At 38.1% G+C, this 24,568-nt stretch overlaps 1 protein-coding gene across 10 annotated transcripts in view; it reads left to right on the top strand.

Annotated features, from left to right (window-relative positions):
- The window catches only part of pikfyve (phosphoinositide kinase, FYVE finger containing), a 101,894-nt gene extending 78,043 nt beyond the window's left edge, over positions 1–23,851 (top strand). For 4 of the 10 annotated variants that reach the window (XM_078404229.1, XM_078404230.1, XM_078404235.1 and 1 more), the window contains 18 exons: positions 326–439; positions 519–642; positions 756–910; positions 1,590–1,680; positions 2,048–2,108; positions 3,458–3,613; positions 4,405–4,525; positions 6,271–6,366; positions 6,453–6,536; positions 7,082–7,173; positions 7,357–7,521; positions 10,218–10,274; positions 14,758–14,934; positions 16,815–16,918; positions 18,757–18,885; positions 19,347–19,608; positions 20,760–20,834; positions 21,654–23,851. In XM_078404229.1, the coding sequence (XP_078260355.1) occupies positions 326–439; positions 519–642; positions 756–910; positions 1,590–1,680; positions 2,048–2,108; positions 3,458–3,613; positions 4,405–4,525; positions 6,271–6,366; positions 6,453–6,536; positions 7,082–7,173; positions 7,357–7,521; positions 10,218–10,274; positions 14,758–14,934; positions 16,815–16,918; positions 18,757–18,885; positions 19,347–19,608; positions 20,760–20,834; positions 21,654–21,769 (2,179 nt within the window). In that variant the 3' untranslated portion in view covers positions 21,770–23,851. The remainder of the gene's footprint in view (positions 1–325; positions 440–518; positions 643–755; positions 911–1,589; positions 1,681–2,047; positions 2,109–3,457; positions 3,614–4,404; positions 4,526–6,270; positions 6,367–6,452; positions 6,537–7,081; positions 7,174–7,356; positions 7,522–10,217; positions 10,275–14,757; positions 14,935–16,814; positions 16,919–18,756; positions 18,886–19,346; positions 19,609–20,759; positions 20,835–21,653) is intronic. The other 6 variants (XM_078404236.1, XM_078404231.1, XM_078404239.1 and 3 more) reach the window with 5 other exon arrangements.
- Positions 23,852–24,568: the final 717 nt, after the last annotated feature.

Raw genomic sequence — 24,568 nt, 5'->3', positions numbered from 1 at the left:
TTTGGGCCCAACGGGTCCACTTGGTCTAGTAGATATATAAAACACAAACTGAACTATTTTTTACTCTCGTTTATTATCTTGTTTACAGTGCACTATGTTTACATATTGTGTTGTGCTGCTGCAAGTAAGAATGTCATTGTTCTATCTGCGACACATGACAATAAACCACTCTTGACTCTTGTGATGTAGTTTGTTCTGCTTTTTCATTACAAGTTAATTTGGTCCCATGTTAAATACATATAGCGTCTTCATTTCTTGTATACTAAATGTAAAATCAAGTTGCTGACACTGATGATTAAGAAATGCTAACTTTTTATTCTATTAGCTTTTCTCCAATTAGAATGCTTGAAATTTGCCTTCCGCCACTAGAAATACATATTAAACATCAAATGCCATCAAAACAGTTGATTGTCCAGGATTTGAAGGATTTTTCACAAAAGTAAGTCTGAACTCAAATGGTAAAACTATTTTCTCTGCTTGTTCGGGTATTGCTTGATTAAGCTAATTGCTAACAAAAGGATGTTATTATTTAGGATATCGCAGATCTATTTAACCGTGGATGATCGGCTTGTCTCTCTGAAAACTGACACATTCAACAAAACTAGAGAAGAAAAAATTGAAGATTTATTTGCACAGAAACAAGTAACTTAACATTTTCATACCAATTTGATAATAGAGTGTGTAAAATGACATTTAAAACAATGCCAGTTTCTTCCTTTTGTGTTCTGGAGACTAAAGTGCATTTGTTGATGTAGATGGAAGAAACAGAGCTTCAGAACTGGTTTGAGAAAACCCAGGCAAGATTGTTGTCCTCTGCACTCGACAACTGTCTACAGTTGCTATTTGTGAACGATTGCTTAATTACCAAGAAGCAGAGCTTGTGTGAGTTATTACAGGCTTGGAATAACAGGTGAGATTGGAACTCCTTTAATCATAAATCACATTCTTGAATAGTTCTTGGACAGAGACTTTGAAAGATAATTGTATTATACTGAGGCTATGGGGAGTAGTGTATTTTAAGTTTATGTTGTGCAACCATATAAACCAGGCACACTGGTGAGCTAAAGAGATGTGGTTTTACCGTGATGCAGCCTGTTACTTGCAAAGCACATCAATTACAGAGTCATGGAGAGATACAACACAGAACCACGCCTCTTGGCCACTGAGTCTGCATCAACCATCAACCATCCATTTGCACTAATTGTATATTAATCTCTTTTTAATTCTTCCTACATATACCACTACCACCAAATTCTACCACTCATCTACACACTAGGGGCAATTTGCAGCCAATTAACAGAACAATCGCCATATCTTTGGGATGTGGGAGAAAACCAGAACACCCACAGAAAACAAACACTGTCTCACAGGTCAGGATTCAACTCAGTAGCATAAGGCAGGCAGTCTACCAGCTGTTATACTCTGTGTAGTTACGACAATTAAAAAGGGATGTATTCATTGTTTATGTGATTTAGTTGTTGTAATTGCCAAGGAGTTGGTATTTTGTCACAATTTTTGTAGTCTCTTTACTTTAGCTCTTCAGTTTTATAGCATTGTTTCATTATTCTCCCCAAAATACTTTATTTTAGACTACAGGATTTATTTCAGCAAGAAAAGGGACGCAAGAGGCCAGCGGTTCCACCAAGTCCTGGTAGATTAAGATCAACTGAAGAAACAAAGGTATTCAATTGCCTCAATACAAATAAGTTTGAGCATCTTTCAGGGTGATCATCTTTGTGATGATCACTGTCCCATATATTCCCTCAGCCCACAGATAGCATATATCTCTCTCTCTCTGCTACAGTGTTCAGTTACCCTGAGGTGACCTCTCATTTCTTCCACCTCCAAAAGATTAAGGAAAAACAAATTCCGCTTTACGCATAATTTTAGTGCTCAGTAAAATTATCTCACATTCCGAACAAAATGTTTTGTTTGTACTTCAGATTACTTATTTTTTAAATTAACTTTTGACCTGACTTTGTGGATCTCTCTTTTTTTTTTTGATTTACCCTTTATTTAAAGATGTGATTTTATTACTTTTTCATAGAGTAGTACACTGGATTCTTCACCACGAAATTCTTCCTCAGGACAGCAGAATGGAGACAAAGGTATGATTTGACTTATGTTTTAAACTTTGATCAGTTTGTGTGACTGAATACAAATCAAGGAGCACTATCAGTAAGGACTTCCTGCATTAAAGCAATAAAAATTGTAACCATGGATGTGTTCGGCTAAGGGGCCTGTTTCTGTGCTGAATAGCTCTGAGCCTATGTGCTTGATAAATAGAGCCATCTCAATGACCAGTAACTGACCTGTTCAGTTTGAGATAATTCTTTACACAGATGCTGCAATTTATCCAGTATTTAATCATGATGTTTGCTCTTTTGCAGACACAGGTTTTAAACTTGGCATTTATCCGGGTGAGCCAAGAGTATTCCCAGGGAGATGATATGTTTAGTTTAGTTTAAAGATACAGCGCGAAAACAGGTCCTTCGGCCCATCGAGTCTGCACCGACCAGCGATCCCCGCACATTAACACTATCCTACACACACTAGGAACCAAGCAATTAACCTACAAACCTGTGCGTCTTTGGAGTGTGGGAGGAAACCGAAGATATTGGAGAAAACCCACACAGGTCACGGGGAGAACGTACAAATTCCGTACAGACAGCACCCGTAGTCGGGATCGAACCCGGGTGTCTGATGCTGCAAGCACTGTAAGGCAGCAACTCTACCGCTGCGCCACTGTGCCACCCTTCCAAAATATGTGCTATTTTTTGGGTGGGCAAAATTTGGGGTTAATCAGTAGCTTGTTTAGAGTCGCTCAAAAATGGTGATTAGTTTCTGGATGCAAAACTAATCAAAAATAAAATGTTGCATTATTCGTGTATGAAATAAATGTATTTTGAAAATTTTAATTCTCATCTACTGTACCGGTTTCTTTATCGCAATGACTGGATAATTTAAAATCTAAGGAGATCTCCCCTTATGACAGCAGATGTCTGCTTATCTCTGCTGCACAGAGAGCAGATCGCTTTCTTTCTGCATTGCTCCTTGTGATGAGCCCAGGATCTTGAATTGTAAATGATTCTCAATGCCAATTCTGCACTGTCAATTGAGGATTGAGAATGCACAACATTGCACAACCACACAAAAAAGTTGAGTTGTCTTTTTATCTCCTGTCCAAAACATTTTCAACATGGTCAGAAATTGAAATATTATTGAGTTTACTAATTTAGTTATTTTTATTATAAATCCCTTTCTTGCGTGGACTGGTGTGTATGTGCTATTGATAGTTGAAAATGGTCTATAATCAAACGTTTAATCTCCATATCTTGTCAATTTTTTATTTTAAGTTTATTCATATTAATTGGCACTAGTTTATAAAAAAAATTACCATCAGATTCTGTAATGTCAAATATTTGAAATTGTGATTTGTAAAAATGTATTTTTACAGAGGATCGTTTATTGACTAATATGGCTGTTTGCTGCACAAACAATGGCAGCTCTCAGTTGCCCTCCACTCCAGATGTATGCACAGAGCAGCCATATGCTGGGCTTGTCATCCCTGCACTGTCTATTACCAATGACCAAGATAGCAATTATGTTGATGGTAAGTACATTTTATTTTCAAGGTCAGTGACATACTTGCACTTTGGCTGGCCAGAACTTTGACTTCATTAACTGCAGCACTGGAAGAAAGGATGTTTGAGTAACTATGAGCTGTTCTTTAAACGGGAGACACGGAACTTGAAAACAGTTTTCCACATGCTTCAAACGCAAGCTATCTCGTTGGTGCCATCTGGCCCGCACTTGCACACTCTCAGGAGCTCACCGACATGTGTGTAAAGGCAGAATATGAATGTCAATATGGACTGGTTGGGTTGAATGACCTATGCCAGATATTGCATGTATATGAACAGAATAGCAATCGTAAATGCAGAATGCCGTTAATGAATTGTTGATGACCTTTCAACAAAATTATTACAATACAATACAATACAATACAATATATCTTTATTGTCATTGTACAGGGGTACAACGAGATTGGGAATGCGCCTCCCATATGATGCAATAATTTTGGATGTATAGTTTGTTTATCTTTGTACTGATGTGTGTTCACAGCCCTGAACAATCAAGATTGTGATCTTGGGCTAAAAATGTTAATGCTGTTAATCAACGTATAATGTTTGTTTATTTTTGCTGAACTTTTAATGATGACAAGATATGGAATTCATGCTGCATAATTAGTTTGTACTCATTAAAATTTAATTCTGGTGGAAAAGACAAGGGGAATGAAATGGAAAGCTACATTTAATATTTTGGTATTGTTCCACCATCTTGTGATCACATGTTAGTGTTTTCAATATAATGAGTTTGATCAGGTTATATTAACATTTGCAGATGTGTGTGATGGACACCTGCTGGGCTCCTGTGACAGTCAAGTGAAAGAAAAGTCAACTATGAAGGCCATTTTTGCAAACCTACTTCCAGGAAGCAGCTATAACCCCATTCCCTTCCCATTGTGAGTTTTGTTCCTGTCGAAAAAAGCCAAACTGTTTCATGTTTAACTTGAAAGAAAATTACATATGATTGCTTTACGTTCTCAATTACATTCCTCTGATTTGAAGACTATCATTTGCAATTAAGGGGTTGAAATTTGGACAATATATCCAGAGATTTGAGTTTGTTTCTGCATTCTAAAAAAAAATGGTTCAGTGCAAAGTACAAAACTATTTCACTTTATTGCAATGTATCCATTGATCACATCAATGATATAATTTTTATGGAGAACTATGGACCAGATGATCCTATGGATGTCAACCCGATGCCTAAAATTTATTAATTCATGATAAGTCAACTTTCACTATTGAACATCTTCAAATATTTTCAAATATCAAATATTTGAAATATCTTCAAATATCTTTCACTATTGAGCGTTGGGGGAAGTTAATAACTTTCATAGTTTTGGAAGTGAAACATAACCAGCTTCTAAATTTAACTATCAATATACCGGATGCACTGTGGTACTGTGTGCACTGTAGAATCTACAAATATTTTTAAAGCAGGTTAAAGCATTATTATATTTTGTATTAAGAATGAACGTGCAATTTGCAAAAATAACAATGAGGCAATGTGCAAAAATAAAAATGTTTGCAAAGACAAAGATAGACACAAAAAGCTGGAGTAACTCAGCGAGTCAGACAGCATTTCTGGAGAAAAGGAATAGGTGACGTTTCTGGTCGAGACCCTTCGGACTGAGAGTTGGGGGAAAGGGAAATGAGAGATATAGATGGTGTAGAGCGATATAGAACAAATGAATGAAAGATATGCAAAAAAGTATAGATGACAAAGGAAACAGGCCATTGTTAGCTGTGTGCTAGTTGAGAACAAGTACCTGGGTGTTTACCTTAACAATAAACTTGACTGGACCGTAAATATCAATGCACTGTACAAAAAGGGCCAGTGCAGACTTTACCTGCTGAGGAGACTCGGATCCTTTGGAGTGCAGGGGGCACTCCTAAGGACCTTCTATAACACGGTGGTGGCATCAGCCATTTTCTATGGAGTGGTCTGCTGGAGCAGCAGCATCTCAGCAGCGGAGGGGAAGAGACTTGACAAGCTGATCAGGAAGGCCAGCTCTGTCCTGGGTTGCCCCCTCGACTCAGTACAGGCGATGGGAGAGAGGAGGATGATGGCAAAGCTAACATCGCTGCTGGACAACGACTCCCACCCCATGCAGGACACTGTCACTGCACTGAGTAGCTCCTTCAGTGACAGACTCCTTCACCCCAAGTGCGTGAAGGAGAGATATAGGAGGTCCTTCCTTCCCGCTGCTGTGAGACTGCACAACCAGCACTGCTCCCAGCAGACCAGTCAACAGTAACAGTAAAGGAAAACACAGTAAATGATGACAATTATCCTTATCTTTATTTTTATTTATAATGAATGTCTCTTGCTATCCACTTTGCTGCTGTAATACTGCAAATTTCCCTGGTGTGGGACAAATAAACGAACATATTATTATTATTATTATTATTACAATGTGACTACATCACCGTCTATATCTCTCGTTTCCCTTTCCCCTGACTCTCAGTCTGACTCTCGGCTTGAAACGTCACCTATTCCTTCTCTCCAGAAATGCTGTCTGACCCGCTGAGTTACTCTAGCTTTTTGTGTCTATCTTCGGTTTAAACCAGCATCTGCAGTTCCTTCCGATACAATCTTTGCAAAACGATGTGACCATTTGTTTATTACATTGTTTAACAGTGATCCAGATAAACACTACCTTATGTGGGAACATGAGTGTGTCCCAATTACCGTGTGTGAGAGGGAGCCAAGTTCAATCATTGCATTTGCACTCAGGTAGTGTTTTAATTTTTAAGACATTTTTTTTTCACCTGTTTTAATTGAGTAAATACTAGCCTTTAACCTTTTCATATTCCCTGTAGCTGTAAAGAATACAAGAATGTCGTAGAAGATCTTGGAAGAGAATCTGTGAAGAGTGGAAGTGATGAGAGCATGCAGCAGATAAAGTAATTGGGCTGGGGTCAAGAATATAGCTGAAGCAACACTTTCTTTAGTTGCATTTATCAATGTCACTGCTCAGTTGTGGATGTGACACAATGATATCTGGGTTCTTCAATTACGTTCACATCCTCTCTTTTAAATGGAACTTTAATGCTACCCATTATTTTAAATCGCTGTAGCACCTGGATTTAAAAAAATCTTATTTCTGTGCAATGGAATTCCTTCTGATTTGTATTGCTTATTTATCTAAACTTTTTTTAAAGCTTTTTTAAAAACTGTTTGCTGTCAGATTCACTGCAACCTGCGGCAAACTCTTTACTTCTGATATCCAACAATGGAAAATTGCAAGCCTGAGGATTGCAGGATGGAATTTGCTGAAACAGTCTTTAACAACTATCAGTGCTTTAGTGCAATGACTGTTAAATCTGACCTTTTTTATTCCATGAAGGGAGGTCCAGCAGTGAATATTTTGTGCAATTACCATTTCCTATATATTTTAGGATAATCCTCAAAACAGAATTTTTCATCTTTCAACTCTTCCTTATTTCAGTCATACAGACAGAGCGAAAACCAACAGTCCTGCAAGGCACTTGGAAAGCAGCAGTGATCAAGGGAATCGCACGGCTGACTCTGAACAGACACGTAAGTTTATTTTGAAAGGCTTGTTCAAATGCAGTGCCTATTTTTGAGTGCTTTATAGCATTATAGCTTAAAAAGTTCAGCAGCATCACATTTTATTTTGCTAGTGCGGGCTGGCTGGCTTACTTTTAGATCTTGGCAAAAAAATTAATCAAAATTATATAAAATGTTCTTGCTTTTTTCTAGCAAGAAAAACTTCTGGAGTTTTATCATTTTTCCGAGGTTCAGGGGGTAAAAGCCCTGAACTGTCCATACAAAGAAAAGAGGCTTTACAAGGTGCAGATAGTGCTTTTTCCCAGGTCATACAATCAGGGAAAGAAGGGGCAGAGAATCATGCTGCAGAGCCACAAGGTACAGTGAAGTCCCAGTCACTGACACACTAAACATTATACAATGACATTGTATGTGCCTTTTGAACTTCTGCATTGCTAACAACGTTTGTTTTTCTTTCATTTTATTGCAAAATTGCTATATTAATACCATTACTGGAAACAACTGATTTCCGACCGTGGCACCAACCGGGTGACGTGTTGAGGGCTGTGAATGGGGCAGTTGCTCTAATAATGTGAAATGGGATCTTTTTCTCTTTGGGACCAATAACATTTTGTTAATCAATGTTATTTAGTTCCTGAAAAGTATTCCTCAGGATTATCTGTAATGACACACTTTATAATCTATACCATGTCATTTATAAAATATTGTTTACATATCTTCTCAATTTCTCTCCTGTATGTCTGCCAGAATGCTTGATCTCCAAAACCTTTTGATAAATGTTTGCTATGTGTTGAAATCCTTTCAAAGTATTGAATTTTGTTTGTCCCTTTGCCATGAATATAAAATCCTTTTCAATAGTGGCAAGTCTCCTTGACTCTGAAAGCAGATTTGCCTCCATACAGTTTTTTCAAAGAAAGGATGATCCATAACTCATCCGATTGCTGGCAGTTAGACACAAAAAACTGGAATAACTCAGCAGGTCAGACAGCATCTCTGGAGAAAAGGGATAGGTAACGTTTCAGGTCGAGACCCTTCTTCGGACTCTGAAGAAAGGTCTCGACCCAAAATGTCACCTATTCCTTTTCTCCAGAGATGCTGTGACCCGCTGAGTTATTCCAACTTTTTGTGTCTACCTTCGGTTTAAACCAGCATCTGCAGTTCCTTCCTAAACACCAGATTGCCTGTAAATGGGTTCTACACTGCAGGTGTATCAATGTGTGCAGAACATGGCTTATTGTCTGCACCCTGATGCATTGATTGTGAATTTAGATTTGTGGCAAAGTACGGATCTACATTGAATTAGTAATCATTGTAATTATTCAATTGCCTACTCAATTTTATTGTAATCTATTTTCTGTAGATGTATTCGCAATCAGATTAGGTACATAAAATAAGCACGCTGTTGGTTGTTTTATGACAATAACTGGCACTGATATAAAAGTATCTACTTATTAATGAGGTTTTACACGCTTGATATACAGGTAGTTCTGCTATAACACGTGTTGTTTAAAACAACTCTGGATATAACACAGCAAATGCATTAGGCAACGCTTTTTGTATTACAAAGGCCAAATTAGTTTTAATGCAATTTCTATTGGGAACTGAAGAACTATTTAAAAATTACTTTAGAAATTGACAAGCAGAAAAGAAAACTGCCTTGGAAAATAAACAGTCTTGGGAAAAGAAACTGTTTCCATCTAACCTCCCCACAGTAATCAGATACCATCGTCTCTTAAGGTCTGTCAGTTTCACCTGGGGTGGTCATTGAAATTGAAGAGTTGCTTCTATTGACACTAGTGCAATGATTCTTCAAAAAAAAATGTAACACAGCCTTCAGTCATTTTAGCTTCAAATAACAAATAGAAATGTGGGTTTTAAAAAGACCTTTGTATTTGAAATTCCTGTGGGAGAAATAACTGTTATTGTCAGTCCAAATTTTTCTAATCCTCTTTTCCCAATTAGCATGATTGTTTTTACAATGCAGTTTTCTGTAACACAAAGTTTCTTTGGAGTGCAATATCTCAACATAGCATGACTATCTGTACTACTAACCGTTATCTTAAGATATTTGTCAGTAGGTTTGTGCATATATTTGAACAGAAATTATACCTTTATTTTAGACTTGCACTTTTCTAGTATGTACCATGAAAAGAGAATTATAAGGAAGAAATATGGTTTGTAATTGTACCAACGGTATATGATTACATATTGGTCATGTAAATATAAAAGAGACCAAATGGTGATGTCATCTGGCATTACTCATAAACATAGCACAAAAAGTAAGGAAATTTGTGTTTGGTAGATTATTTCTTTGTTGTAACAATGCTTCTTGGCAATAAATCTTATACCGTTGGAAAGCCTGTTTATTTCCCTTTTAAATGGTGCCACATTTGTAAGGAACATGCATTTGTGGGATGAGCAGCAGAGCTGAGTATATGGGTTGCGCCCATGAAAAATTTGCCAAATCTTCTCTGCCAATGCCAAACAGCTTATTCTGCTGTTGCTATTGACTCTTGTTTTGAGCTTCTGGTACCCCCAGGTGCTGACAAGAATGGGATACCATCCCACAACAGTGTGTGACCAGGCTGGTGACCGGCATGAGGAGGAGGTGCCAGGCTGTTGTGGCTGTGTATGGTTCTTCCACACGCTACTGTGGCTCCTGTTTATTAAATGAATAAATTGTTAAATTGCCAATATGTCTTGTTTCTTCAGACCAATCATCCAATCCACCAAACAACACCGAACAAGAGTCAATGGCAGAATAAGCTGTTTGGCATTGGCAGAGAAGATTTGGCAAATTTTTCATGGGCGCATCCCATATACTCAGCTCTGCTGCTCATCCCACAAATGCATGTTCCTTACAAATGTGGCACCATTTAAAAGGGAAATAAACAGGCTTTCCAACGGTATAAGATTTATTGCCAAGAAGCATTGTTACAATAAAGAAATAATCTACCAAACACAAATTTCCTTACTTTTTGTGCTATGTTTATATAGCTGCATATCAAAAAAAATTAAAGTGTGCCTCCATTAAGTGCTTTGCTTTACTTTAGATGATGGTGATGGTGACAAACAAAAGAAGTTGCTTGGAAACACTCATGTGGAACTGCGTAAGTATTATTGACTATGTGCTGAGCTATTCTAGAGCTCCTCTCTTCATTTAACCGTACATAAAATATTTGCAGCTTATATATCCAACAGCCAATTATAAATAAAGTTGCACATTTTTTAACACTGAGCAATACGGCCAAGATTAGTTCAAAGTTGAATTCCTGATTTGAGATAAATTCATTAACCTCCAGGGATCACAGCAGAAATGCCACCTTTGTCCTTGGTAAGCCCAATCAAGAGTGGGAAGGAGTAATATAGTTTCCACTCTGGTCTCCGCATTTTATTACAGCAGTATTATTTACAGCAATTTATTACAACAGTATCATTTTTCCAAAGACAATAGAGACTACAGCTGCTGGATTCTGAAGTAAAAAAACAGAACGTCGGAAGGACTCAGCAGGTGGTGCAGCATCTGTGGAGTCAAAGGGTGCAAGTGGACTTTTCAGGTCGGGGCCCTGCATCCGGACACCACTTTAGCTTTCGCTTCCACAAAGGCCACTTGATGCACTCAATCCTTCCAGTTTATGTTTTTTTAATATAATTTTTCTAATATATCTGCATCAGGCTCAAGCAAATGGCAATTACGTAACAAGCAAAAACTTTTCATAGGTTCATTTTGATCATGAAGGCATCGCCCTGGTTTCTAAATGTGCAGTGTTTATTATCTTAATATGTTTATATGAAACTGAAGATCAGAAGACTCGTCATTTTGTGGTGGCTGCATGAGTTTAAAATTATGGAATAGTGAAAAAAATCCAATAAACCTTTTGGATGAATAATTGATGGAAGGGCAGACAAAGGCACTTATGTTTGAAAGATGACAACATTTGAAGTTGCCTTAAGGTACACGTGTTAAGTTGAGCAGTTTTTGGAGGGAAGCATTACAGTGCCATTTTTGATTAGAACATAGCATGCTTGTGAATGTCTTCAACTGTTGCATGTTCAGTATAAAAGTAGGACGTCATGTTGCAGTTGTATAAAATTTGGATAGGCCACATTTGAAGTATCGTATGCCATTCTGATTGCTGTATTACAGGAAGGATGTGGAGTCTTTGCAAAGGAGGTTACCCAGATGTTGCATTGATTAAAGAGTATTTACCATAAGGAGAGGTTGAATAAACTTTGATTGTATCCTCTGGTACATTGGAGGCTGAGGGGCAACCTGATAGAATTATATCAAATGGAGGAAGTGGTGGAAATGTCAAATAATAGGGGACATAGCTTTAAGGTGAAAGGGGGAGAGTTTATAGGAGGTTTATCAGGCAAGTTTATTTACATAGAGTAGTAGGTGTCTGGAACACACTGCCAGGGCAACAGGGTGAAAGCAGATATGATAGCAATGCATTTAGACAAGCACATGACAGACAAGGAATTGAGGGATATAGACCATGTACATACAGATGTGCAGTTTAAGTTGGCATCACAGGCAGTGGAGGCGTCGTGGGCCAAAGGGCATGTTCCTGTGCTGTACTGTTTGGTGTTCTATGTTAAGTGTTCTTTGTAAATCTGGTACTTCCCCTTACAAACCCTACTCACCTTTAGTGTTAATTAATTTAGGCACCCAAATCTTCCTTTCCAAACCCTCCAGATTTTAGGTTTAGTGTCATCTTAGATCAGCGCTCTTTAAAGTTAGAAGATTATAGGTTAAGATTACAGGTTGCAGGTTGACACATCAGTATTGCATTGTTTGTTTGCTTTGTCCTGTAAATGAAACAGTTAAACAAAATCTGCAAGAAGGAACTGCAGATGCTGGTTTACACCAAAGATAGACACAAAATGCTGGAGTCCCTCAGCGGGTCAGGCAGCATCTCTGCAGAAAAGGAATAGGTGACTTTTCGGGTCGAGACCCTTCATCAGACCATCCCCTGGTATTATTCCAAAATAAATTGAGAATATTTGTTTCTGAATCCTGGACAATATTTATCCTTTCACCAAATGTACAATTTGGTCTTTTTTTTAAATGGAGCACCTCTGTGCAATGACCGTGCTTGGAGACTGTTTAATTAGCTACATGGCATTTCAATCATCCTCGGGCCAAGAAATGTATGATTTAAAGTTTCTTGCTGGTACTACTTGTTTATACTTTACAATAATTTGCTTTAATGTTGCGACTGCATCATTAGGAACAGTCTGTGACATAATACGATGAACCTTATACCACATCCGTGATGACATGCCATGAAAGACATTAGCCTCTTTTCCCTGTACGTTCACTCCATTGCATTCTCGTGTGAAGCATCAAGTCCAAAGTATGAACTGAGGCAGTGACATTTTTTATATCTTACAGTAAAACGACTAGCTAATGAACTGTAAAGGAATTGTAAACTTCAAATAATCTCAATTGAGCTATAAATAATTCAATTTCTAATTATCTCTTTCATGAAGACAATTTGTACTCTGGCTAACTCTAAAAATTTGACTTGACGTGATAGCAAAACTTTTCATTTAAAATCATTAGCTTCAATAGATCATAACCATCATCTGTCCTCTGCAAAAGATATCTTTAATTTTCCTATTTATGGCATTATGAATTGCTTTTTTATTGTTCATCCATGGATTGTTGGCTTTACTCATGAGATCAACATTTATTGCCCATCACTAATTGCCCGTGAGAATGTGAGCATTGTATTACTGGAGTCCATTTGGTAGGGGGTGTTCCTCCATTGCTCTATCTTGGGGAGTTCTCAGGTTTTGACCTGGTAATGAAGGAATAAGCCAGATAGTATCGCTGGTGATAGTGCGGCCCTCCCTGATGAACATAATGCATTCTATGCTCGCCCTGAGCAGAAGGCCAACAAGGCGATGATATTTGTCCTGCCAGACTCGAGTGTACCTTTTCCCAGGGTCACTAGATCAGTCTTCCTGAGGGTGAACCCAAGGAATGCAGCTGGCCCGCACGGAGTCCCTGGCCGTGGCATTAGGAATTGCGTGGACCAACTAGCCACAGTCATCTTTTATCCCTCCCTACTCCGTTCTGAGGTATCCACCTGTTTCAAGAAGACCATTAACATCCTGGTGCCAAAGAAAAGCAAGATCTCATACCTCAATGACTACCATCCAGTGGCATTAACATCCACCATCATGAAGTGCTTTGAGAGGCTGGTTGTTGCACACATTAAATCTAACCTACCTTGCTCCACTGGAGCTCGCCTACTTCCACAATAGGTCCACGGCTGATGCCATCTCCCTGGCCCTACACTCATCCCTGGAATACCTAGATAAAAAGGACAACTACATCAGACTCCTATTCATAGACTACAGCTCTGCTTTCAGTACCATTATCCCAACCAAGTTCATCTCCAAACTCGTGGAACTTGGAGTTAGCACTTCCCTCTGCAACTGGATCCTCGGCCTCCTGACCAACAGTATAACAGTATAACAGAACTTTATTGTCATTCGGTATAAATACCGAATGAAATACCGAACAATCAGTGAGGATAGGGGACAAATCACCCTTGACGATTCTCCTCAACATGGGTGCCCCACAAAGATACGTTCTCAGCCCCCGACTCTACGCCTTATACATTCATAACTGCAGCCAAATACCAATCAACTCAATTTACAAGTTCACAGAAGACACCACCGTAGTGGGCCAGATATCAAATAATGATGAGATGGAGTACTCTAATGCGATTGAGAACCTCATAACCTGGTGCCTAGACAACAACCTGTCCCTCAATATTGGCAAGACAAAGGAGATTATGATTGACTTCAGGAATTATGATTGACATCCAAGACTGCAAGAAATTGCAGAGTTGTGAACTTGGCCCCAATCATCATACAAACCAACCTCCCTTCCATTGGCTCCATCTACACTTCATGCAGCCTCAGCAAGGCCAGCAGCATCATCAAGGACCTGTCTCACCCCAGTCACTCCCTCTTCTCCCCTCAGGCAAGAGGTACAGAAGTTTGAAAATGCATGCTTCCAGATACAGGCGCAGTTTGTTCTCAGCTGCTATCAGGCAACTGAACAGTCTTCTCACCGGCTCGAGTGAGGTCCTGACCTCCCATCTACCTCATTGGAGACCTTTGAACTATCTTGATCTAACTTTATCTTGCACTAAATATTGTACCCATTATCCTGTATCTGTACACTGGACGGCTCGATTGTAACCATGTACAGTCTTTCCGTTGACTGGATAGCACGCAACAAAAAGCTTTTCACTGGACCTCGGTACATGTGACAATAATCAACAAAACTAAACAAGCCAGGCAGCTTTGTGACTTGGAGGGTAATGTGAGTGATGATCTTCCCATGCGTCTGCTATTTTTTCCTTTTGGGTTGTAGAAGTTGTATGTTTGGGAAATGCTACCAGGGGAACTTGGTAGCATTTACTGCAGCCGTGGAGCGCAGGAAATAGACAGGGCATGTGGTCTTTGATCATTCTGAACTATTTAACAGCATTCAGAAGTTACCAGATTAACTGTACATTTCCACACTGGATTGGATGTTCATTGTAATTTTTAAACTGCTTTGCACAGAGTTTTCAGATGCCAATGCCAAGTTCTACTGTCGAATTTATTATGCCGAAGAATTCCACAAAATGCGGGATGTTATTCTGGCAAGCAATGAGGATGACTTCATCCGATCTCTGTCTCACTGTGTACCATGGCAGGCCCGGGGAGGCAAATCAGGAGCAGCTTTTTATGCCACAGAAGGTAACAGGAATCTTTTGATTCAGTATCATGGCATGAAGATTCAATGTGGCATATTTGTTAAATATATAATTTTTAAGAAGGAAATGTTGAACTTTATATCTGGAAAGTTTAGTTGTGGCAGGCAACATAATAGAATATGTTAACATGGGGCATTTAATTCCATGGATTAAACCATAGGATTGTAAAACTGCTGACATATATGTCATGAAATCAGAGCAGGTGGGCTGAGGAATGTTTAATAAAGTTTAATACAGATAAGTATAAAGTCTTTTAAGATGTCAGGATAGTACTTAATGAGGGTGCATGGAACTCAATTTGTGCATATGGAGGCCCCAGAAACAACCAATGGAGTAATGACCAGCTGTTTATATTCAGTACAAAGTGCTGTCTGATTACTTTAAAGTTTTTTTTTGTATTTGTTAAACATATTCAGATTCTTTTGATGCTGTGACAGTTTTGACTAAGTTTAAATTTAAAAGTTTTAAAGTAAAACCTAAAGCATGTGAAGGACAGTTTTTAAAGCACTGAAAAACTACTTTCAAAAAATTAAATTTCAAAGTAAATTTTTTTTTTAAATTTCAGCTTCTTTTTAATCTCGGGTTTAAAAATACTCCTGTAACTTGTGATATTAAAATATTTCTACTCTGGTATTTGCGTATGGCCACTCTCTTCCTTTCATTTGAAGGAGAACAGACTGCCTTTTTAGTATAAGAAAATAACTGCAGATGCTGGTACAAATCGATTTATTCACAAAATGCTGGAGTAACTCAGCAGGTCAGGCAGCATCTCGAGAGAGAGAGAGAGAGAGAAGGAATAGGTGACGTTTCAGGTCGAGACCCTTCTTCAGACTGAAGGTGCCTTTTTAGTTCCTGGTTCAAGATTATTTGTCGGGTCTAGATCATAAAAGTCAGGTACCTCCAATTCCTGTTTCCACGCTGAGTACCTTCAAAGGACAGAGGGTGAAGCATAACAATATCTTCAAGATTGCTGTCTTCTTATGCATGCAGACATTGACGTCGTGGCCAGTTAAGTGGGGTTATATTGTTTGATGTTTGACAATACCCTCCTAAATCCAGACATCTGTTTAGTCCTTTTTTGATATTTATTGTGCAATATACGGTATAATAAATGGTATTCTGCGATTTTTACTGATGTGGGCAGATGCGATCCTGATGCAATATTTCATTTGAAAGAGCAAAATGATTTTATGAATGCAAAATTAAGAGTACAAAATATACATTCACTTACATTATTATTTTTAATGTTTGTTGAGTTGAGAGATTTCTTTGAGTAGATTTTCGGGAAGCATCGGCAATTTATTTATGGCTCACCACAACTGCATGCATTATCATTTTAATTGTAAAGTGTAAAGAGTTTAAAGGATCGTTTTAAACTTCAACAGTAACCTTGATTTGGCAATTTCACGTGATATTGAGTGAACAATGGGAGTTAGCAGAACTAAGCAATTAGTCATCCTCCAATTACTTTTATAAGAATAATAAAAGCTAATGATAAGTTCCACCAAGCAGTACCAACGTGAGAAACGATCTGTCGTTATCTTCAACTTCAAATTGAAAACAGGTACTCTGGCCAACTAGGTTGATAGGTTTTTGTACCCACAGGTCATGAATGGGGTCAGATCAGAGTCTTGTGCTCACTGGTTAATATTAAGGAAATACGGTAGATAAAGCAAAACAAAGCAATTGGATCTAAATTAACCTTAAATTCTGTTTAACTTGAAAATGCAATTTGGAATATTTCTTTAAGAATTATTACCGAATGCTTGTTGATTAGGAAATCTTGCTTATCTTCAAGTTGAATTTACTTGAGTTCTTCTAATTCGAATATCTGACAGATTTGTTGGCTTTATTTTTTCCCAGATGACCGCTTTATTCTGAAGCAGATGCCTCGCCTGGAAGTCCAGTCTTTCCTAGATTTTGCTCCTCATTATTTTAATTACATTATAACGGCCGTTCAGCAAAAGGTAATTGCAGCAGGTTGTGGGGATCTGGATGAGTTACTGATTTTCCTACCAGTTGTTTGCTTTTCATGCCCAGGTTTTTGATCTGTGGTGGCATGGCTGTAGAATGTTTAGTTTCTGTAGTACCTCGAGTTAATGCCAGTAACATTGATCTCTACTCATTATCCTATATGGATAAATGTGGAAATGTGCACTGCATAATTCAAACACGTTCTATGGTACTTTTGTGCAAAAAATATAATTTAGAGATTTAGGGCGGAAACAGGCCCACTGGGTCCGTGCCGACCAACGATCCCCACCCACTAACACTATCCTACACACACTAGGGACAATTTTTACATTTACCAAGTCAATTAACCTACAAACCTGTACGTCTTTGGAGTGTGGGAGGACTGGAAATAGGGCTGGTTCTACTGTAAGGTATCAGTAACTCTGGAATACTCTGCCATTTTACAGCCAATTCTACAATTTCAGTAGATGCTGATGGTGTCCACTTTGAAACAGAGTTCCCATGGAATGCAGCATCCCATTGGAAATTCCAAGCCCTTTAACTGGCACAAGGGTCCACAATTGCAAATTCAGGGGGAAAAACAGTATGAATCAGCACATCACCATAACGGTCTTGCCTATTATGTTATAACAAACTCTACCAGTTGAGAAAGCAAAGGATAAATTAAAACAAAGGAAGTTTAGTTTAGTTTTGAGATACAGCACGGAAACAGGCCCTTTGGCCCATCATGTCAGCGCGATCTCTGCACACACTAGAGACAATTTACACTTACGCCAAGTAAACAAACCCAATCAAACCTGCATCTCTTTGGAATATGAGGGGAAACCGAATATCATGGAGAAAACCCACGTGGTCACGGGGAGAACGTACAAACTCTGCCGCTGCACCACCGTGCCGCCCTCAGCTCCATCATCAATTATTAGTGTTTAGTTGGGATCACACTTGGAGTACCTTGTACAGTTTCAGTCCCTTTACTAAAAGAAGGATAAGTTAGCTTTAAAGGGTAAGCAATAGTGAATCACTTGGTAGATTGCAAAAATGATAGTTCTTTGAGGAGAGATTGAGTAGTATGTAAGTACAAATTTTAAAAAAAACCCCAAAATAAACTTTATTCAGCATAAAAAATATATACAAAACAAGAACTGTGCAAAAACTCCTGACATTCTCAGAGCCTGTACATACAGTACATTCACTAGATTCGTATCGTAGCGTTCACAGAAAGATCACCCTTGCCATTCATGTGGCTTCCTGGAGTGATATCCCTTTCATCATTTGAGGGGCGTCTCCACCCCACCTCCACCCCCCCCCCCCCCCCCACAATGTCCAGCAGCGGAAGGACCCTAGACTGTTGTCCTCCCCCACAGAGCCTTGGCATTGGCTGCTCCAAGCTTCAGTACAGTGCACATACGCCTGCAGTCTGGAGCGGGCCTGCTGGCAACCTTCCCTGACAGACAATACAACGAATGATTTAATTGTACATTTTAATGGTGTTGATGCTGGGAATGTTACCCTAGCATGGAAAGTCTAGAATTAGGAACCACCAATAGGACAAAGTGTTGGCCATGTAAGACTGAGATGAGATGTTTCTTTAGAAGGTTTCTCTGTAAATCTGAGTCCTGTGTTCAAGACAACAATTCATGATTTTTTTAACATGGTGGAAAACTGGTAGGAGGTAGAAAGTCATACTTGATCTTACAAAAGAAACTCCAAAGGTTTGAAGAGTTGCCTGGCGACCATTTTTCTAATGTATTGCATCACATTTTAATTTGCTGGGTTAGCGATTAAAATTACATGTCTAATTAATTTTCGTCGCCCATCCCCCAATATGCAGAGACCAACAGCACTGGCCAAAATTCTGGGGGTATATCGAATAGGCTACAAAAACTCGCAGAATAATACTGAGAAGAAACTTGATCTTTTGGTTATGGAGAATCTTTTCTATGGGAGAAAAATGGCCCAGGTATGTAACCGCAACAATTAAAAATGGTTTACGTCCAGTTTTGATTTGTAATTCAAAATTGTTTTCATAATATGTTATCTCTTGATGGATGATAAAGAATTGTGACATTAAAACAATTGCTATGTCTTTATTATATGCCCTACTCATACACAGCAGTACATGGTTTCATTACACTGCAAAGTATATAGATTTACAACTGAAGATGCATAAATTGCTACGTTATTCTGATCCTGTGAATAAATAACTGATGGTAGATAGATGGTATAATCTCACTAAAACATCACTCATGTTAAAACTTTGTGCAACAAGCTAATATCCAGTCCATAGACATCTTGAACAATGCTGCTACACATTAGGCTTATTGGACTTAGATTATTAATACTTTCTTAATGAAAGCACGCCAATTTTGTGTTTTTGAATGTCTCGTCAACGACAATAATTGTGGTTTTTTTCCCATTCAGGTTTTTGATTTAAAAGGTTCTTTGAGAAATCGAAATGTTAAAACAGAAACTGGAAAGGAGACATGTGACGTGGTATTACTGGATGAAAACCTTTTAAAAATGATTCGTGATAATCCTCTTTATATTCGATCACACTGCAAAGCTGTGCTGCGGGCATCCATTCATAGTGATGCATATTTTCTATCAAGCCATCTCATCATTGATTATTCTCTGCTCGTGGGCCGGGATGACACAACAAATGAATTAGTTGTGGGAATTATCGGTAAATAAAACATAAAATAGTTTATGAATGTAAAATTCAAACAATTGCTATGTCCTTCTATGTCCTACTCATACACAGCTGCACTAATATTAATCTTTTAATGCAATATGGACATTGTTCCCACAGCTATGTAGACATGGGATGAATCTGGATTTGAGTGGTGCAGAATGAAGGATCTTTTTTCATATAGGCAAAAAGAATTGCTCTTTTTTAAACTTGCTAACTTGCTTATACCAGGAACCAATACAAGCCTGGTAGGAATCCAAAATGGAACAGCTCAGGTTACATATAGATCCTGTTCCTGAGAACCATCTGTAATCTAATTTCTCCCTGAGTGAATCGGTCATTCTCTGCAGCTACCCATATAGTATTGCTCAACATACATGCGTTAATTCTTTCACCGCATTGAATAATCACCTTAACACTACCAATAATTAAACTAATGGAACGGATACTGTATCCAATCATTATTGAATTGAAAACTATGAAACGTGTTTATTATTATTACAAGCTTGATAAATGTTTTTAAAATATATTGGAAAATTTGCATAATGTCAGATTTGCGCTATAGCTCCATAACCCAGGGTGCTCCTTCAGATTTCTCATTAGAAACTCAGCAAGTCAAGTCGGGGCGAGTTTATTATATGCACAAGTGTGGTGAGGTACAGATACAATGAAAAAAACTTGACTGCAGCAGCATCACAGCCATATAAATTCAAACACACTAAACAAATTATATAAATATTACGTAATATTTCTAAACGAAAGAGGATTGTGCAAAAATAAAGACTTTAGTGCAATAGAAATTAGGGAATAAAAAGTGCATGAAGTGGAGTGGAGTGTTCTGTGCAGGTAGGTTCAAGAACCTGATAGTTGTAGGAAATTAGCTGGTTCTGAGGCTGGTGGTGTGGCACTTCAGGCTTCTGTATTTCCTCCCCAATGGTAGCAGTGAGAAAAGGGCATGGTCTGGGTGGCGGGGATCCTTGAAAATAGGTGTCACCTTTTTGAGGCAGTGCCTCATGTAGATGCATTTGATGGATCTAGTTTGTGTTTGTAAATTTAATCCTTACTGAAGTGTCAATAAACATGAAAAGAACATCCCCCCCAGATTATTTCCCTCAAAATAATGTACTAATTTATTTTCAATTTAGATTATATCAGGACATTTACTTGGGATAAAAAGCTTGAAATGGTTGTAAAGTCCACAGGCATCTTGGGTGGACAAGGTAAGTCCAAAAATGATTGAGAAAAAGTGTTCTTATCCTGTTTCTTTTCATCCATATAATAATTTAGAAGAATTGTTACATCTGTATATTCCACCTTGAAACTGTGTAGTGTAGGCTAAACACAAACTCTGGATTTCAGAGCTTACTTGCAATCAACTACTATTTGTCTTTTGTGTGCAAGAAATTACTCTGCAGTACTGTGCCTTTGTTGTAACCACAAGAATAACTTTGCTGTTATTTCTTTCAGTTTTTGTTGTTATACATTGTGCTTTCCACTTCACATGTGGCATTTTTTCCCACTTATTGCCATCCAATTCCTCCTTCTGGAAATGTCTTTCTCTAGTTTAATAATTTTCCTGGTTGGAATAACCAAGTATTATGTAGACAATGTGGAGGGGTTTTCAGCATTTGTGTAACGAAGTGCAATAGTGATAAATAGTTAAGATTCAAGTTTATAATATACGTATATAAACAAAGAACTGCAGATGCTGGTTAATACACAAAAGGACACAAAGTGCTGGAGTAACTCAGCAGGTCAGGCAGCATCTCTGGAGAATATGGTAGGTGACGTTTCAGGTCAAGACCCTTCAATGTACTTGCATGTATTTTTTTCTGTACTTGGTGTCTAATCCAAACAAGCACAAATTTAATTAGGGATTGTGAAACTTTGTTGTTTTTCAGATCTATATATTTTTTAATCTATCAAGTATGTTGCTTCAAGCAATTGAGTCGAGTTTAATTTCAATGTGGTTCTAAATAGAAATCTTAAATCACCTTAACTTTGCAAAAATTGATAATATCACTAATTTCTTTGCATAGGGAAAATGCCAACTGTGGTTTCCCCAGAACTCTATAGAACACGATTCTGCGAAGCAATGGACAAGTATTTCCTAAAGGTGCCAGATCACTGGACAGGCCTGGGTGTGAACTGCTGAAAAGATGGCAGCACTCAAGATTACAACATTACTGAATGTATGCTGACGAGGAGGATAAATGTCCATTTTGTAAGGGATCATTCCATGAACAGCACTGAGTCATTGACACTGAACGGTAATATTTCCTACAGTATTACATCAGAACAGAAAGAAATCATTTGCCAGTTTCACTGAGAAGCGTTTAATTTTGAAATGTAATTTGAATGGATAAAAGTTCCTCTTTTAAAAAATAAGAGTGTACTTAACATTTCAAATGGTCCTATTTGAGACCATGTAAATGAGACCTGTTAAACTTGAAGTTTGCTTCTACTTTGTGCTTAAAATAAAGAATTGTGTGATAAGGCTCAATTCATTGAGGGTTTGTCTCACAAAAGCACAGAAATATTCTCAGACACTAGTTCAGCCTGTGTACACACATGCATAGTAATTGTTTTCTTAAAAATTCCCTTTGCGAAATGTAGAAAAATGCATGTTATAATGAGATTTTTAAAAAGAAATCTCAGTGAAAGCTATATATAAAAAAAACATGCTACTTCTGTATTTGTATTCAAGCTATACTGCCTGTAAGTAAAAGATTGGATAAATTTCAGTGTTGACTCAACTGCCCCACTGCAATATGCATCTTCAGGGTAGATGGAGCTTGAAACGATTTTTCAAAATTCTGAACAGTGGCCATATTTTTTTGCTGTTTTAGAAAGAAGTTCAACTGCAGTATTTATCCAATTGTTGCACTTTTGTTTGTTTTTTTGCTGTAACACGGGTACAGAAATAGATTTGTAAATAGTCCTGAAAATAGCAAATAATGTTATGCTCCAGTTTCATGCAAATGTCTTTATAGAGCTAATACTGGAAAAAAATTATACAACAAATCAATGTAACAGTTATTAATAGTGCACTGTGAAAAGTTGTTTTGATCATGTTTAGGAACAGATTATCTGTATCTAAGATATAAATTCAGTTACAAGATAAAATTAATTTTAGAAGCTTGTTCAAGAGAACTACTACCAAAATTATCTTCAGAAATCAGGAGTTGTAATGTTTTGCTGTTCAGTAAATTCTAAGATGTTTTATGATGCTCAAATTCTTAATTCATTCAAAACCTTATTGATAGTTTTGGAAAAAATATCCTCAAAGGATAGTACAATAAAATATGAAGAGCAAATGTTTGTCAATTAGCTTAATGTTGAAGGCCTTAAGTTGATATTTTGTTGGGCCATTCACAGCGCCATTTCAAATTGTCGTGTTTCAGAAAGATGATAGGGCATTTAAGTTACTGAGATGCAGCACATTTTCTTCCAGCATCGAAGATACATTTGTAATTTAAATACTTCAAAATGATTTATTACATTTGTGAGTTTTTGTGCTAGTTTGCATTACTGGTGCTAGTGTCACTAATTACTTCTGTAAATGAACATTATGTATTCCACAAGCCAGAGTGCCTCTTTTTCTCAAACGTCAAGAGAAATATAGCAAATAGGCTCAGAGATGAAGCAGTGGCCTCTTCCATTGGATAATCATTGGATAATATCACGTGTTAAAATATGAGTCTGGTATATTGATGAGAGTGATGAGAAAGAGATTGATGTGCAATATTAACCTTCTTTGTATTCAACTCTCTCTTCATGAATATATTTACTGATAGTGAGGGTGAGTGAAAAATGCAACATATTTGTTTAATATTAAATGGATATGTAATGATGTTTCAATACAAAATGTGTATTTTTTCATTTTTAAAGCATTTTTCTATTCGCAAAGTGAAGTGATTAATATGTTTTTCTTCTTTTGATCATTCTCAACAACACAGTGATTATTAAGATATTGTTACTTCCTCCTTGCACAAAGTGATACTGTGGAGTCAAGTCCACCTCATGTCTTGCTTCTGGCTTTAGATAAACTGGATTCTGGTCAGACATAGATAATGTAATTCTGAACTTTTGAATTACAGTTTTGAATTGCAAGCAATGTTTTTAAAAAAGTTTCTGCACTCCGTTTCTGAAACGTTAGAGCTTAATTTTCTGGAAACTTTGCACTATAATGGTGATGCATTAATAATGAAGCTGTAACTCGTAAAATTTCCTAGAAATAAAAGAGTTATGCCATTGTTGCATTGATCCATATTTTGTTGGGACATTCATGGAATTCTGCTGATAGCTCCAGCTAAGCCAGTAAAATTTGTGTTAATTACTCAACATATTATTTCCACACAAAAACAGTTAACTATAGGTGGCGTGTACTTGCGTCTTTGCACTGTGTATCCCCAGCCATGGCCACTGTCTTTGAGCCACATGAATTGGGGGATTGCATGGCAGGCGAGGTCATAACCCCTGACCCGTACTGTTGCCACACAATGCCTACTGGGGGGCACGCCGTGTACTGCAGGTAATCACTTACAGTGCAGCTCTTTGCTTAGTCTTTTTCTTCTATTTTATGTTTGGAATTACTTTTGTTGTGGAACAATTCACCAGTCCAAATGAGAGAGTGTTGCAGTTGAATGTTGCGGCTGCACTTTGCTGCAGCTCGGCTTCACCCGCACCATCAGCACGTCCCCAGCTCCTGCCCAGCGCTCCGAGTGTCCCGCCACCTCTCCCCGTTCCTGCGCTCCTCCAGGCTCGGCACCCCTGCTCCGTACCTCACTTCCTGCAGCTCTTCGGCCCCTGGCCGCTCCTACTGGCCCTCCAGCCCCTTGTCACCGCTCGCCATCTCAGTCAGCCGGGCTCCGCTTCCACTTGAATTACCCGGCCCCGCCGAGCAGAGCCGTGGCCTGGTCCGCTGCCGATTGGCCTCTGCCTGGTCCTCTTC

The sequence above is a fragment of the Rhinoraja longicauda genome, chromosome 8, assembly GCF_053455715.1.
Source record: "Rhinoraja longicauda isolate Sanriku21f chromosome 8, sRhiLon1.1, whole genome shotgun sequence".
In the NCBI taxonomy this organism is placed as follows: Eukaryota; Metazoa; Chordata; class Chondrichthyes; order Rajiformes; family Arhynchobatidae; genus Rhinoraja; species Rhinoraja longicauda.
The sequence above is the reverse complement of the archived record's forward strand: the minus strand, read 5'-3'. Positions and strand labels throughout refer to the sequence as shown.